The following is a 15984-nucleotide window of genomic DNA, read 5'->3' as shown; positions in this document are numbered from 1 at the left end:
GTGCTTTGAATTTTGAAATAAAGAAGTCCTTTTAAGACAGATGGTATTAAAATTCTTCTTACATCAGTAAAATGACACTAAGCAACTTAAAAGCTGGCTTAATGCAGAAAATGAAAATAGTAAGAGAAACAAATGGGAAAAGTACAACTCTAAGCATTCATTGTTTACTCTTGAGAGAACAAAACATCATAGTTAATTCCAATTTTAATGCATTCATTTGTTTTATTCATATTTTCTTTCAGAAAACATTGAATTAGTACCTACTATGTGTCAGGCATTGTGATAGGTGCTGGTTGGCTAAGAAATTGTGTAATTCATAGTTAAAAGGTCTGATAAATCAGCTCCAAACGTGACAATCACCGTCAATCTTCCTCAGAATTTTTTGCATACCTTTTAAAAGAGAGAATAGGATTTTAATTTTTTATAAATATATTTTATATAAGTATATATTATTTATATTTTATTTTTATGATTTTATGTAATGATGTGATATATGTATATCTTGTGAAAAAGTTCCCTCTACCGAATTAACACATACATCATCTCTCCTATTTACATTGTTCATTTTTTAATATTTATTTGTTTTTGAGAGGAAGAGAGAGAGAGAGAGAGAGGGCGCAAGTGGGGGAGGGGCAGAGAGAGAGGGAGACAGAATCCAAAGCAGGCTCCAGGCTCTGAGCTGTCAGCACAGAGCCCTAAGCGGGGATCGAACTCATGAACCGCGAGATCATGACCTGAGCTGAAGTCAGATGCTTAACCAACTGAGCCATGCTGGCGCCACTCATATTTACATTGCTTTTAATGAGAACAGTTCCAGTTCTACTCTCTTAGCAAATTTCAATTATACAATACAGTGTTCTCAACTGTAGGCACCATGTTATATATCTTAGATCCTCAGAGTTTATTCATCTTGTAGCTGAAAGTTTGTACTCTTTTACGCACCTATTGTCTCCACCACCCAGCCCCTGGCAACCACATTTTTTACTCTGTTTCTATGTTATAGTTTGTTTTTTTCCTTCCTTCCTTCCTTCCTTCCTTCCTTCCTTCCTTCCTTCCTTTCCCTCTCCTCTCCTCTCCTCTCCTCTCCTCTCCTCTCCTCTCCTCTCCTCTCCTCTCCCCTCCCCCCCTCCCCTCCCCTCCCCTCTCCATATAAGTGATACCATGCAGTATTTATCTTTCTCTGGCTTATTTCACTTAGCATAAAATCCTCCAGGTTTATCCATGGTCTCAGGCATTTCTAATGAGCTCTGAGGTGTTTTAAAATGACAACTGATCCTCTCTGACAGCAAATTATTGTCTTCTTTGCCTTTGAGGGGGATTTGTGAGCAGGGCAAGGAGTGGTTCAAAGGCTCTTGCATCGGTGAATCTCTTTTCAGCAATTATCTCTTCTGAAAGTCAAACGGCGCAGCATCATTACGAATGATATTTCAACAACGCAGGCTGCCTAAGAGGCTCACAGATCAATACTTTTTTTTTTTTTTCCATGAAGAGGCTGCAGCTATGATTATTGAAAAAAGGGCGGAAATATTTGTCACAGTAGTTGCTATGTGGCATTACTGAGCCTTAATCTGTGTGCTAGCAACGGAATGTGTTTGCTTATTTGTTCTACCCAACCTATGATAATCTTAGCTGACACTTATGTAGAGTTTACCACGAGGCAGGCAGATGGAAGCGGTTCAGAACTGCTGACTCACTTAATCCTCACAGTGGGAGAGTAGGAGCTGTTTTTGCAGCGCTAGGTTATCCCCATTTCGTAGGTTAGATAACTGAGGCGTAGAGACGCTAAGCAGTAGCACAAAGTCATACGACTAGTAAATGGCGGGGTTGGGCTTCGAACTCAGGCAGTGACGCTCCGTGTTGCTGCCTTTTCCAAAGCGAGTCCAATAACCTGAGACCTGCTGAAAACTAGCCACGGATTCCTCTTCCGTTTGCTTTCATCCGACCCTCACCTCAGCCTTCAGCTCGATCTTCTGGACCTTCCGGTTAGGACCATGAGTTGGCAATTGCTTCCCTTAAGGCAGGAGAAGAACTTTTCCTGGATTCGGTGGTGTTTGATCGTAAAAACACACAGCGTACGCGCACATGCACGCACAGCAGAAGGGATGATGACCGCTGATTAATCCAGAAGGGCGTGACAGGGCTAAAATGACCGCTGGTTTCCCAAGAACAGATTAAAAAAAAAAAAAAAAAAAGTGCGAGGTTGGGAGCCAGCGAGAGAAGTCGCTTCCCCAGCTGGGGTCCAAGGACCTCACACGCGCGCGCGCGCGCGCGCGCGGGGGGCCGCTTTTCTCCGAAGACTCCCCTGCGAGCGGGCGCGACACAGCCCTCCGCGCCGCGGGGACCGGAGGCCCCGGGGTCCCCCGCGGGTCTCGCGGCTGCCGGGCCCGAGCGCGTGTCTGCGCGCGGCCGGGACGGCCTCCGCCCGGGAAGTCGGCTCCGCGTGGGGCGTTGGTGCGCCGCTGCCCGCGGCGCTGGGGCTGGCGGAGGAGTGCGGGCTCGAGCCCGCGCGTCCTCTGGGCACCAGGAACCCCGGCCTGCGAGCGCGGTGACCCGGCGGGGGCAGAAGCCAGAAGACCAGGCGCAGGGAGTGCGCGGGTTTGAGCCCCCCCTCCCCCCACCTCCCCTTCGCGCTTCCCTCCTCCGCCGCCGCCCACCTGGCCGCCCCCGTCTGCGGCTGCGGCACCGGGCTCGCTCCCAGGCCTCGCAGTCGCAGCCCGCGGCTGTCTGCGGAGCTTTCCGGGTGTCGCCCTCCCCCTTCCCCCCCGCCGCGCCCTCCCTCCCCGGTGCCCGACGTGCTCGTTCCCTGCCACTTGGGTCCGGGCGCGCCGGTGGGTTTGGCCTGCGCGGCGGCGGCGGCGGCGGCGGCGGCGGCGGCGGCGGCGAGGCGGGGGAGCGAGTGAGCGCGAGGGGCGGGAGCCAGTGTCTGTGTGAGTCACCGGTACCTGGAGTGCGAGCGACGCAGAGCGAGCGGCGCGGAGCCCGAGCCGGAGCCGAGCCCGGGCCAGCGAGCGCGGCCGCCCCCCCACCCGCCCCAACCCCGGCGCCAGGCCCCGCCGCGCACCCACCCGCGCCCCGCCGCCCTTCCCGCGCGCCGCGCGGCCGGCTCGCCAGGGGTCCGGCGCCGACTCCCGACCCCGGCGCCCGGCCGCCCGCAGCCCTCCCGCCTGCCCGGAGGCGGTGCGGGGCTCGCCGGGGGATGTCACAGCGGCTCCTCGGAGCCCCCAGCCGCTGCCGCACAGCCGCCGCCCCTGGGAACCGCGACGATGAACCCCCAGTGCGCCCGCTGCGGAAAAGTCGTGTATCCCACGGAGAAAGTCAACTGCCTGGATAAGGTGAGCGAGGGGGCGCCGGGCCAGCCCGGACCTGCCGGGGGCCCGGCTGCACCTGCTCCGAGAAGTTTTGGCACCTGGGATGCAAGGAGAGGAGTGGGGCTCTGTGCGTGCGTGTGTGTGTGTGTGTGTGTGTGTGTGTTTTGGCACCGGGTGAGGGCACGCAAAGGAAAAACGCCCGCAGGAGTATCCAGAGAGCACGCTTGGCGATGGTGATGTTGGAACCGGGGAGGGTTTTCGTCGGGGTGCGGGCGGCGAGGGTGCGGGGCTGCTGCGGAGGGCGCGCGGCGGAGCGCGGCCCGGGGGCCGAAGAGCCCAGGCTCGACCCCTTCGCACCGCCACTCCTGCCCCTCACCGCCCCGCACCCCACCTCACCCCCGCCCCAGCGCCCCCCGTGACGGCGGTGAGGCGGAGAGGCAAATAATAATTAATATGTCGTGGGGCGGCCGCTGCGGCATTGCTAAGAATAATCCCCGGCTCGGCGCGGCGAGCAGGATCCACGGGGGGTTAATCCACCCGGCTGGGGAATTCCAGAGGAAGTGGCTTTAGGCCCGGCCCCTGCAGCCCTGCTCCCTGTCCTTCCCGGGCGTGGATGGAGTTGAACAGCCTGGGGGAGCGAGCCCCGCGCTATCCTGAGTGACTGATCGTTGAAACCAGCCGGAGGCGGTCCCTGACAAATTTGCGTGTGCTGGTACAAATGCCTCTCGAGAGCACCCCGTCATCTCGCCAGCCCTCCCGGACTGGGTCCACCTTTCCTGCAATTTAGTAGAAGCTGGACAGAGATGGGGGGGGGGGGGCGAGGGTACTTGCCTAGTCCCCCTCCTGGCTCCTTCGGGTTGCCTGGTTTCCGGTGGACACATATTTATTGAGATCCAACAAACTCCGCGTTTAGGCGCTTTGGACTGGATTCGTTTTCCTTCTGAAGCCATTACCCAGGTTCCACGTCTCCATTATTAACCAGTTTAGGATTCCATTCTGGCTGCTCCTAGGAGTGCCGTGTGGATGGAGCCCTGGCAGTTCTTGCCTCTGAATCTGTACGTCGCGGTGGGGATTCATTTAAAACTCAGTTTTCGTAGCTGTCTGCCTTATTTACATAACCGAGAGGAGGTAACCACATCTCCTGTTACCTACAATCATTTTGTTGCGGTATTTTCAAGTGAGGGTGGGGACTGTGATGCACTAAAAAATATCTCCTTTCTGTACCCGTCCCGGAAAGCGCTGGCATTGCACGAAACTTTTAAATATTTATTTATTTATTTTTCAGTATTGGCATAAAGGATGTTTCCATTGTGAGGTCTGTAAGATGGCTCTCAACATGAACAACTACAAAGGCTATGAAAAGAAGCCCTATTGTAATGCGTAAGTATTGTCAACAAGGTGTGCCAGGTGTGGTAGGTACAGCACCAGAACACAAAAGTGAGGGCATCTGCCCGTTCCGAGAGACTGACTCACTGTGTCACGCAGGTGTGGCAGGGGCCAGTTCCTGGTTTATGCCACACACGCTGGGGCCACGGACTTTGCGGAAGGTCATTGCACTCGTGTCTTTCTTCATGTGCAGGGTAATTTGTGTGTGTCTTCCAGCGGGGTCGATTTTTGAGGCTCACAGGGTTGCAGAGTGGGGGACATTTGTTAGAAGCTGAAGAACTTACACGCAGCGAAAGTGTGGGCTCTGAAGTGCATGTCAGATTTCCATTTCAGTCACGTGATGTTGCCATATTGCAATTTTATATCTGAACCTAGTTGCTAGGGAAAGGAGTCTCGCTTAATCTTAGCTGAGACCGCTCCAGAGATCCTAGAGCTGAAACAGAGAACCAAGGAATTGAGACACGGTGTTTCCGGCTGGTTAGGAGTAGGTCTGTTGGGGGAGATTAGGGAAGGCAACCTTTCTTTGGCAGGTTTTTCCGTAGGCATGCTTTTAGCCTATACTGGTGGCAATTACCTAGCGTTTACGCAGTGCTTCCTGTGTGCCAGGCCCTGTGGTAAGCACTTTATGCCTCCTGACTCATTTAATCTTTACAGATTCTGTGACTTGGGGGTGGGGGTGGGGGGCACTATTATTATCTCCATTTGACAGATGAAGAAATTGAGGCATTGAGAGGGTAATTCTCAGGAAAGGGCTCCAATCACTCCTAGAATCTGGAAATTGGCCCTTGGTTCCAAATGGCGACCTTGCTGCCCTGGGGCATGTGTCTCCCCACACCTTGAGTATTCTCCCATCCAAGAGTGTTTTTAGCACTTTTCAGAGCTCTTGGCCCTGAATTGTTGAGCCTTCTTCCCCATTCCCCTGTGGGGGCCCGATGGAGCCTGCAGGTGGCATAGGACCCTTAGCCTTTTGGCTGGAATATGGCTGGAGATTCACTCTCTCTAGAGTTTCGGAAATAGGTTCGGCCAGGTCTTCTGGAGATGGAGGGCCCATGGTTAACTGACAGTTCACTCATGGGACTGTGTTTTCATAGTAAATTTTTGGTAAACAAATGTAGTGTGCTTATACCTCTCCGGTGAAGATCTTTTTTTTTTTTTTTTTTTTGTTACTCTCTTATTGCTTACTGATTGGTTTCAGCTTATTGCTTATTGACTGACTAGAAACTTTTCAAGAAATCAGAACATGGGAGCACTGAACAGAATTCAGGACTTTTTTGGATAAGTGAAGTTCACAGACATTGCCCAAACTCATTGATGTCTTCGGCCCTCCTATACCATGTATCTTATGGCGATAACACGGAATAAAAAATGGGACTTCAGTGTCATAGTCTCCTGCTTTTCTTAAAGAGAGGTACGTGTGACTGGTTAAACATCAAAGGCAGCCGGCAGTACCTAGATGGGAAAGGGTCTCCTACAACCCATAAACGAGATAATTGTTCTTTAGTTTAAAGGAAAGTGAACCATTTTCCCATAACTACTCCAGCCCGTGGCCTGATTCGATTAGGCTTTATGGGCCACATCAAGATTCTTTATGGCTCCCCATCCTGGAGTTCAACCCAGTGATAACCATGCCTTCGGGTGGCCCTGATAGGCCTGGAGGAGTTGGAGGAGAAAAGGAAAGACAGGAGAGAAAGAAATTGAGGAGAGAACAATTACATTTAATACGATGCGATACGGTATAACATGTATACGTATGTAATTATGTATGTGTTTACATATAGACATACAGGTAGATAAAGAATTGAATTAGGGGGAAAAGAAATGATTAAAATGAAAGGACAGAAAAAAAAAAGGTACAGCTGAGAGAGTCTTGGTTGCATGGGACCACTTGAAAACTCAGTGCTTACTGCTTAGTTTCGGTTCAGTCTAATTAAAAAAGAATATCAGAGGGGCGTGTGGGTGGCTCAGTCGGTTGAGTGTCCGACTTCGGCTCAGGTCATGATCTCACAGTTTGTGGGTTCGAGCCCCACATCAGGCTCTGTGCTGACCGCTTGCTCGGAGCCTGGAGTCTGCTTCGGATTCTGTGTCTACTTCTCTCTCTGCCCCTTCCCCGCTCACGCTTTGTCTCACTCTGTTTCTCAAAAATAAATCAATGTAAAAAAATTAAAAAAAAAAAAAAAAAGAATATCAGATTCTGCGGCAAGTCAAGGGTGGCTGGTTTGCAATCTGACTTAATAGTGAACTAGTGCCCAGAACTGTTGAGATTTGGGCCCCAAAACAAAGAGCCTCGATCTGTAGATAGGAGACATCCTACTATGTTGTTTCATAGGACGGAGTCTTATTTTAAATGCTTTAGGTATGTCTAAATCAAATGCTTACAGATTTTCTCTTTAAACTTTCTTATATAATTCAAGTGCTTTGGTATTAGGTTTAAGTGGAACTTGGGGGGGGTAGCATCTCAGATTTCTTGTCGAATATTAAACCTGGTGGTCCACTTTGTTGAGCAGAGAGACAGGGGAAGACGAGAAATCTAGCTTTAGCGGGTGAATGATTCCAGTTGATGGTGTCAATTTGTTTAATTTAGCTTTAAGTTCATGTCACAGCTTGATCTGCTGTGTCCAGAAATGGAACCTGTCTGCTGTGAAGGTTCCAGGCCGGAAGGCCCCTGTTCTCAATTCTTATTTTTCCAAGGGCACAGGTTGCCTTGTAAACTCGCTGGGCAGCATGGATTACCCTCTGGGGATTCTGATGCCTCTGCTCTAATTCAGGTGGTGGGTCAATGGTCTTGGCCAGAAGGGTTGCCATAATTTCTCCGGGTCAATGGTGGAAAATTGATTCTCTGAAGCATACGGTTACTGGAAAATGACACATTCTGTATCCATGTGGAGCAATATTTTATCTGTACTTTGTTTGGTTCAGGAGTTGACATGCATACATGTTGAAATGAAAATGACTATTTGTCCCCCCACAACTTGTCTTTGGAAAAATTTCCATATACACAAAGTGGTTGAAAGAATAATACAATGGACATCTGTATACCTTCCACTGAAATTCCAGTGTTATTAACATTTGGTCACATTTGCCCCTTATTTCTATTTAGTTATGTGTGCAAATATATTATTGTCAGACCGTTTGTCAGTTTCACGCATCAAGGAAGGTAATTTCATACATTGATATTTCTTCCCTGAAAACTACATCATCCATGTGCTAAGAATGAGGATATTTTTTTTCTAACTTTTTAAATGTTTATTTGTTTTTGAGAGAGACAGAGAGAGAGAGATTGAGAGAGAGAGAGAGAGGGACCATGAGTGGGAGAGGGGCAAAGAGAGAGGGAGACACAGAATTCGACGCAGGTTTCAGGCTCTGGAGCTGTTAGCACAGAGCCTGATGCAGGGCTTGAGCCCACAAACCGCAAGATCATGACCTGAGCCGAAGTCGGATGCTTAACAGACTGAGCCACCCAGACACCCCAGAATAAGGATATTTTCTTAAACAATCATAGATCCATTGTCACACCAAAGAAAATTAACCAAAATTTCATAATATCTAAAATCCTGTCTACATTTATATTTCCCTCGTCCTAAGAATGTCTTTTGTAGGGGCGCCTGGGTGGCTCAGTTGGTTGGGCATCTGACTTCGGCTCAGGTCATGATCTCATGGTCCGTGGGTTCCAGCCCCACGTCGGGCTCTGTGCTGACAGCTCAGAGCCTGGAGCCTGTTTCGGATTTGGTGTCTCCCTCTCACTCTGCTTCTCCCCACTCAGGCTCTGTCTCTCTGTCAGGAATAAATAAACATTAAAAAAAAAATTAAAAAAAAAAAAGAATGTCCTTTGTATCTGCTTTTTTCTTTTTAAACCAGAATCCAATCAAGGTTCATACTTTACATTTAGTTGTTGTGAAAATGACAACTTTTTTGATTACTGGAGATTTAATATTCTTTAATTTCTTTTCTAGTGATTTATAAAATCTGTCGGAGTTTTCACAAAGAGGACTTATGTAGCATTTCTTGTGAAAAAAACATACATAATTACCAAAAATATTTAAAATAAATATTAAGAATATGCTTGAAACTTGGAAAGGATAAACAGACATTTAAGATTATTTTTAGAAAACATAAAGGCTTTTTATTTTAATTGATACCTGGGGGCATTTTTTTTTTTTTTTTAGTGGAATGAAGTAGTGAGAATTTTCTTTCCTTTAAATATGTTGCTTGTTTATAGTCTCATGTGTTCAGAGAAGAAACAAGTTTTTGGTTTGATTTCATGCAAAGGAGAACATGTATAAGGTATAATTTACATAATATTTAAATTTTGATCTTTTGATAGAATGATCAAAGTATATTACCCACTTGATGTAAGATTGGACTTAATACACATTTAGCTCCTAATGCAGTAGTCACACTATTAAAATATTTAAAAACAAACTCGTCTACTTAAATACATGCCATGTTTTCATAGCCTTTATGTTTCATAAGCAGGCCATGGATTCTTTGGCACATTCAGAATTTTTTTCATCATGAAACTTGCAAAGAAAAGAGGACGAGGTGATATTTTTATTGCTAAGAGATCTTGAGAAAACAACACTAAGATGATTAGACAAAAAAACATACCTCATTTTTGTATGTGAATTTATATGCCAAGTTAAACTACCCAACAAGCCACACAAAGAATATAAACCCCAAGGCCATTTGACAAATAAATTATTTAACTTATGTGTAAAAGTCAAAATTGCACTTATTATGTGTTTGTAAAAATAATACCTCATTTCTTCAAATTTTCTGAGAAATATTACCGCTTAGAAATATAGCAATGGCAGTGACAGGCCAGTTGATGTACTGGCACTAAAAGTCTAGTTATTTTAGGTCAGGGGAGGGCTCAGTTAATGATGCAATAGTTTAGCAGGACCTTGTCAATAATTTCCCCACATCATCACTTCTGTGGGAATTTTTGAGGGGCTGAAAATTTGTCCTGATCTGCCCACATTTGATATACCTTGTGTCTGTGTCAAATGTATCTTTAAAAAAAATTTTTTTTATGTTTATTTATTTCTGAGAGGGAGAGACAGAGACAGAGTGCGAGCAAGGGAGGGGCAGAAAGAGAGGGAGACACAGAATCCGAAGCAGGCTCCAGGCTCCAAGCTGTCAGCACAGAGCCCGACGCGGGGCTCGAACCCACGAACCCGGAGATCATGACTGGAGCCGAAGTCGGAGGCTTAACTAGGCGCCCCCAAATGGATCTTTAAATATGGGGCCAAAAGAACACAAATATCTGTGTTCGACATGTTTCACTATCTTTCCAAATAAGAATCTCTGTTCAGCAAATAGTTTCACTTAGCATAATTTTGGGAGATGTTAAAAATAAACCAGTAGGAGCGGGGCGTCGTGTTTACTTTCGCTCTGCCTGTGCTAGCGGTCGTCTTGTGAATATTTATTGACTGTCGACAGCCTGGGAGATGCTGAGGTAGGTGACGCTCCTTGTCAGCCCCCCGGAGAGGTCACTGCCACTCAGCCAGCCCGTCTTGAGGGTGACTATCTAGGCCAACGCTCTGCTGGCTCTCACTTACCATTTCTCTGCTGGTCAGCCCTTGTTGATGCCTTTACCAAGGGGTGCTCCGAGGACACGGAAGGAAATTAAATTTAAACCTGAGAGCTTTCCACCGTGTAGTTCCCTTATCTCTGTTTAGACCTCTCAACCCCGGTTCTGTAACCCTCCAAGGGCTTGAGTTATCTCAAGGGGACTTAAGAAATTCTTGCTATTAAGTTGGCTTTAATTACTTAAGAACTTTTCACGAAAGGCACTGTGGTGTAATTGGAGTTTTGAAGCAAGACAGAACTGGATTTGAACCCCGGCTCCCGCATGTTCTGCCAAGCCAATCTTTTGATCTCTAAGCATCAGTTTCTTCTTCTGTAAAATGGGAATGGTACCTCTCACCCTACTGGGGCTGTGTGGGACTAAGGAGACAGTGCAGTATTTCTGGCATGCAGTGGAACTTCCGTAGACAGGACTGCTTTTATTTCCGCAGTGGAAATAAGTTTTTTGAGGGATGAAGGGGGAAAAAGAGGGTAGGGGGAGAAGAGGAAGTACATCAAAGAAATAATAGTTATGCCTGTTAAAAGGTTTATATCAATATTTTTCACACTGTGGGCTGTCATCCGTTAGAGGGTTGTATCCAGAACTTAGAGAGAGAGAGAGAGAGAGAGAAAGAGAGGGAGAGAATATCGGAGTGCATCTGAGTAGTGAAATGAGTATTGTTTTGGCAGACATTTAAAAAATTTTTTTGAAGTTTCTCATTTTTGAGAAAGAGGGAGAGAGAGAGAGAGAGCAAGGGAGGGGCAGAGAGAGAGGGAGACACAGAATCCGAAGCAGGCTCCAGGCTCCGAGCCATCAGCACAGAGCCCGACGCGGGGCTCGAACTCAGCCACGAGATCATGACCTGAGCGGAAGTGGGACGCTCAACCGACTGAGCCACTCAGGCGCCCCTCATTTCTTTTTTTTTTTTTTTTTTCTAGTTGTGTGTATACAGAGTGCACTGGATCATGATGTAAAAAATATTCTTACTGGAAATGGTGGTCAAGAAAGTTTGAGAATTACTAGTTCAGTGCCATATTCTCAGTGCCCCGCGCGTCAGAGAGCACTGAAGGCTGCCGGTCCGTGCAGCCCTGTACTCACTGAGTTCATGGATTCAGACAGCCATGGCTTTCACCCCCTTGGTGCCAACCCCATCCTGTCCCGTCCCCTGCCACCCTTCAGGAATCGCTCAGCTGGCAGAGTCATCCCCATCCTCTGAAGGAGCCGTGTGCTTATCTGTGTGTGCACCCTCCTCTAGCTTGGGGTGGCTCTGAGGACATCTGTCTTGCTCACTCTGCACCCCCAGAGCCTGGCACGTAGCCCTCCATAAAGATTAGCTGTCTCCGTGAGTGTGGAGGCCGTGCTGTTATCAGCGTAGCCCTGCCTTACCCCCCAGATCGGGATGCGGCCCAGCCTGCTTTCTTTCTCGGGCAGGCGGGCAGAGGTGGGGCGGGGTGAGAAGCTGGCTCGAGAGCACGTTTTGGGGAGCCTGAATGGCGGTGTGGTGGCCAGGTTGCACAGAGTCTGAATACCGAGGGCTGAAGTCTCCCTGCTGAGGCTGGCCATTGCCACGCCGTAAAGAACACGGTAGGGTTTCCCCTCGCTGCTTACGTGCTCGGTTTCCAAGCATGCCATCCTAAAAGATCCCCTAGTGACGTTCCTTTATTTTCTTCTGGATTTAATTATAGTCTGTGAAATAAGATAGTAATTTCTACGTAACAGGAACTCTGTAGAAATTAAATGGGGGAAATATCTGTAAGCCTCAGCACATCAAACGACACCTAACAGGTGCACAAATGTTAGTCCCTTCCCTTATTTATTTTACTTTATTAAAAAATATATATTTTTAACATTTATTAATTTTTGAGAGACAGAGAGAGAGACAGAGCATGAGCAGGGGAGGGGCAGAGAGAGAAGGAGACACAGAATCCGAAGCAGGCTCCAGGCTCCGAGCTGTCAGCACAGCGCCCGACGCGGGGCTTGAACCCATGAACTGCGAGATCATAACCTGAGCTGCATGTGGCCGCTTAACCGACTGGGCTGCCCAGGCGCCCCAGTCCCCTGTCTTATTTATCATAAATTGAAAGTTGTCTCATGTTTCCCCCTTAAAGGGAGGAGAAAATGTCACATTGTTAAAAGTAACAGTGTCTATCTATGGGCGTTGTGGTCTGTGGGAGTTCTAGTTAGCATCAATTATAATATGCCTTGCCTGACTTCAGTTACATACTGCATAGAAAAAGATTCAACCTCTGGCTCCTTGACATAGACCTGATGCAGGAGGATGACAGGTGTTTGGTTTTTGCTTTTGTGTTTGTATTTTTGTGAAAATGGGAGGATCGAAAGTGAAGGGTGGAGACATTTTATTTGAACCGAACAAAACGGTTCCGGGCATATGCAGACTGATCTGTTTCTCAGCTACCTTATTGAACTGTGGGGGGGTATCTCGTGAATGTTAGTATCTTTTGAAATCGTTGGAGAAGACCAAGGTTACACATCAGGTACTGAGTTCTGCCACACTTAAAAGTGTTTGCGCAAGGCGCCTTCCTTGTGTGGGCTCTTTATGATGATGTATTTGTTATGGAATGATGTCAGATAAGAAAAGATTTGGAGATGAAGCACAGATCTCCTAAATCACAGTGAAATGCAAGGTTAATGCAAGATATAGATGTGTGCGCTTAAAGGGGTATTGATTATGTGTCAGGGGCTTGTGTAAGGGTGCATTTCGGTATGTCTTCGTTAAACGTTTTCAGAGGAGTGCTTTACAAAGGCATTGTGGTTCTTGGGGATGTCGGGAGTGAGAGAGAACAGACATACTCCCCCCAAGACACCCTCCTTCTCCAGAGCCTCAGGCCCCTCCAAGCTCCGTCTCTAGAGGAATAGAAAGTTGAATTTCTTTTCCTTTCTGTTTCTGTTCTCCTACAGTTAGTGTACCTAGGAAGCCTTAGGCTCTTTAGCAGTGTGAGAGAAGTGGGATCTAGAATAATATTTATGAGCTGAGTACCCAGAACATTTCTCAGGCTTAGTAAAAGCATTGTTATTGATTCTGAAGTTCTGCTAGTGAATAAAACATTCTGCAGCCTTTCTCGTGGAACCTAGACGTGGGGCAGAGACATAAGCAGAAAACAGGAAGTTGCCAGGAGGACCAGGTTTGAACAGCAAGGATTATTTATTCCGATGCTGGAAACCCATTATTAATTTTATCTGTAGTTGGCTGTGCATTTTTCTTTCTGGAGTCTTTGAGGGAGTCGCGTTGCGTTCAACTACCGTTTCCTTTTCCACGCTCTCTGTTGACTCCTTCCCATCGAATCCTAGGCGCAGCCAGGAGAAAACTAGTTCGATGTGTGTATTTTTGAATAGCATCAGATCGATAGGTGGACTGGTGGTCTCTTATACTTCGGCGTCAGCTCAGCAGTCTAAAAAGCCACTTAGACAAAAATCCTTGATTAGATCCCCTGATGCTCATTACCCATCAAAGGCAGGTATAAGTCAACCACAGAGAGCCTGGGAGAAATGGGATGGCCGGGTACCGCAGGGGGCCAGAGATCTGGGGTGTGGAGTCAGATGACTGCCCACCAGTATCGAAGTCGGTCTTTAAGTGTGACTTTGTTAGCCGTTAATTGATCAAGAGCATGAACTTGATCTTTCCACGAAACCAGGCAACGTGCGGGAGCAACAGAAGGCAGTGTAGTCAGTGTATGCATCAGTACAGAGGGACGCCGGATGGACAGATGGATTTTTGATGATCTAGATGTCTGTGCCATCCTCTCCTGGCTACTCTTCCCTGATCCACCTGTGCCCCAGAGCCTTAAGCATCTCTGTTGTCTCCCACGCCCCCCTCCCCATCATCCCATCCCTGTGTTCATCCCCTCTGTCCTTGCCTTTGCTCAGGCTCTCTTACCATATTTGGCCATTGATCCGACCGTTGTCCCCTAACTGGTCTCCCTGTTCCAGTCTTTCTCTTTTTTGAAGGCTTTTCCTGCCACCACACTTGTCTTTTGAAACCATGGCTCTGGGCATACTACTCCCTTGCACAAACACGTCTGAATGTTCCCCATTGCCTGCAGAAAAAATAAAGTAGGTTTCTGACCGGCACCTGGGGGCTTTTTACCATCTATCTACCTGCCTCTGCTCACATCGGTCTCCCCTCCTCCTCTCCAGTCATACTGGGCGGCTCGCCCAATGCCGTCATCAAATTTCTTCAGCTAAGTCTCAGTATCCTCATCTGTAAAATGGGTATGATACTAGATGAGGTTTAAGGATTCATTGGAATATCAAAATAATAAGGTGAGCCCAGTTTCAGGCACACAGTAAGGAGTTAATAAAAAAAAATTTCTTCGTTAATAAACTTGCCCCATGATTTGACCCTTTACTCGCACTGTTCTTAGGCCTTCCTGCTCTCCCCTCTGTTAATGTTACTGTCACCTGGGGCACCTGGGTGGCTCGGTTGGTTAAGCATCTAACTTCGGCTCAGGTCGTGATCTCGCAGCTCGTGAGTTCAAGCCCCGCTGCTGTCCGTGCAGAGCCTGCTGTGGATTCTCTGTTCCCCTCTCTCTCTGCCCCTCCTCCCCCCTCTCTCAAACATAAATAAATGTTAAAAAAATTAAGTTACTTTCATCTTTAGGATGCACAGCTGTGACAGTTTTTGTGAAGCCATCCTGAACCTTTTACTTGCTGGGCTCTCTGTGTGTGCCTATTTTGGTTTTACACCTCAATTCTAGCACTTACCCAAAGGCCTGCCCTGTACTATGGCTGTGTTGTGCTTGTCTACCTATTGGAGGCAGTGTCCTGCCGAGGGTGGACCATGGCCGTTCGCATCTTGGGTTGGAGGTGGTTTGGGGGCTGGGGAGGTAAGGTCAACTGCAAGAGCGTGACTTCTTAAAGGTATTATTTCTGGCATGTTTTTAAGGGATTGAGAACGGGTGTTGCAATGCTGCAGTGCAATTCTGACATCAGTCACCCGGAATTAGTGTCGAGTCCATAAGTTAAGGGTGCGGTCCCCAACGAGACAGATGGCAGCTGCAAGTTCAGAAGTCCCCAGGCCACCCACACTTCTGAAAACAAATATGAGGGTGCCCGTAATGAGCTAATTAGCTAAAATGACTGAGAGAACTCAGAAAGGGGCTGTACTTAAGATTATGGTTTTATGATTGTAAAAGAGACTAATCAGGACCAGCCAAATGAGTGCACACATAGGGCGAGGGTGGGGAGGGTCCTGGACACGTTTTCTTGCCCTTGCCCTGTGGAATCAGGACGTGTCTCCCTGCGGGTGCGGTGATGTGTTAACCGATTGAGAATCTCCACCGAGCTCGGTGTCCAGAGTTTTTACTGAGGTTTAATTCCACACATGTGATGACTTATTGACCACGTGTGATTATTCAGCCTCTTGTCCCCCTCCCCTCCCTGGAGGAGGTCCACTGATATTGCCCGACTCAAAGGACCAACCCTCTAATCTCGTGGTTTCTGGAGTGGCCAGTCCCATCTGAAGCCATCTTGTTAGCATAACTCAGGTATGGATCAAGACTGACGAATAACAAAGATATTTCCAATTACTTGGGAAATTACAACTATTTGGAGTACGTCCCAGGAAGCGGGGACAAATGCAGGTCAGATTTTTTATGATACAACAGGCGTGCTTCTCACTGTCCTTATCAGATATGTTGTTTGAACTGTTGACGCGGTGTTGTTCTTTCACATCATGAACCTTCCGGTCTCATTATGACAAGAATG

At 47.6% G+C, this 15984-nt stretch overlaps 1 protein-coding gene and 1 long non-coding RNA gene across 3 annotated transcripts in view; one reads left to right on the top strand and one right to left on the bottom strand.

The window, feature by feature from the left end:
• Positions 1–1152: 1152 nt before the first annotated feature.
• On the bottom strand, positions 1153–2749 carry LOC145715606 (uncharacterized). The gene is made up of 3 exons (XR_014137898.1): positions 2655–2749; positions 1950–2152; positions 1153–1388 (listed from the first exon to the last, which is right to left on the bottom strand). It is a non-coding gene; the product is annotated as an uncharacterized LOC145715606 (long non-coding RNA).
• Positions 2750–3146: 397 nt separating this feature from the next.
• Positions 3147–15984, top strand: part of NEBL (nebulette) — a 357579-nt gene continuing 344741 nt past the window's right edge. The window contains exons 1-2 of one of the 2 annotated variants that reach the window (XM_081796070.1): positions 3147–3332; positions 4594–4688. In XM_081796070.1, coding sequence (XP_081652196.1) covers positions 3264–3332; positions 4594–4688 — 164 coding nt within the window. In that variant the 5' untranslated portion in view covers positions 3147–3263. The remainder of the gene's footprint in view (positions 3333–4593; positions 4689–15984) is intronic. The other variant, XM_081796069.1, reaches the window with a different exon arrangement.

This window comes from Panthera onca, chromosome B4 (genome assembly GCF_046562875.1).
Source record: "Panthera onca isolate mPanOnc1 chromosome B4, mPanOnc1 haplotype 2, whole genome shotgun sequence".
In the NCBI taxonomy this organism is placed as follows: Eukaryota; Metazoa; Chordata; class Mammalia; order Carnivora; family Felidae; genus Panthera; species Panthera onca.
The sequence above is the reverse complement of the archived record's forward strand: the minus strand, read 5'-3'. Positions and strand labels throughout refer to the sequence as shown.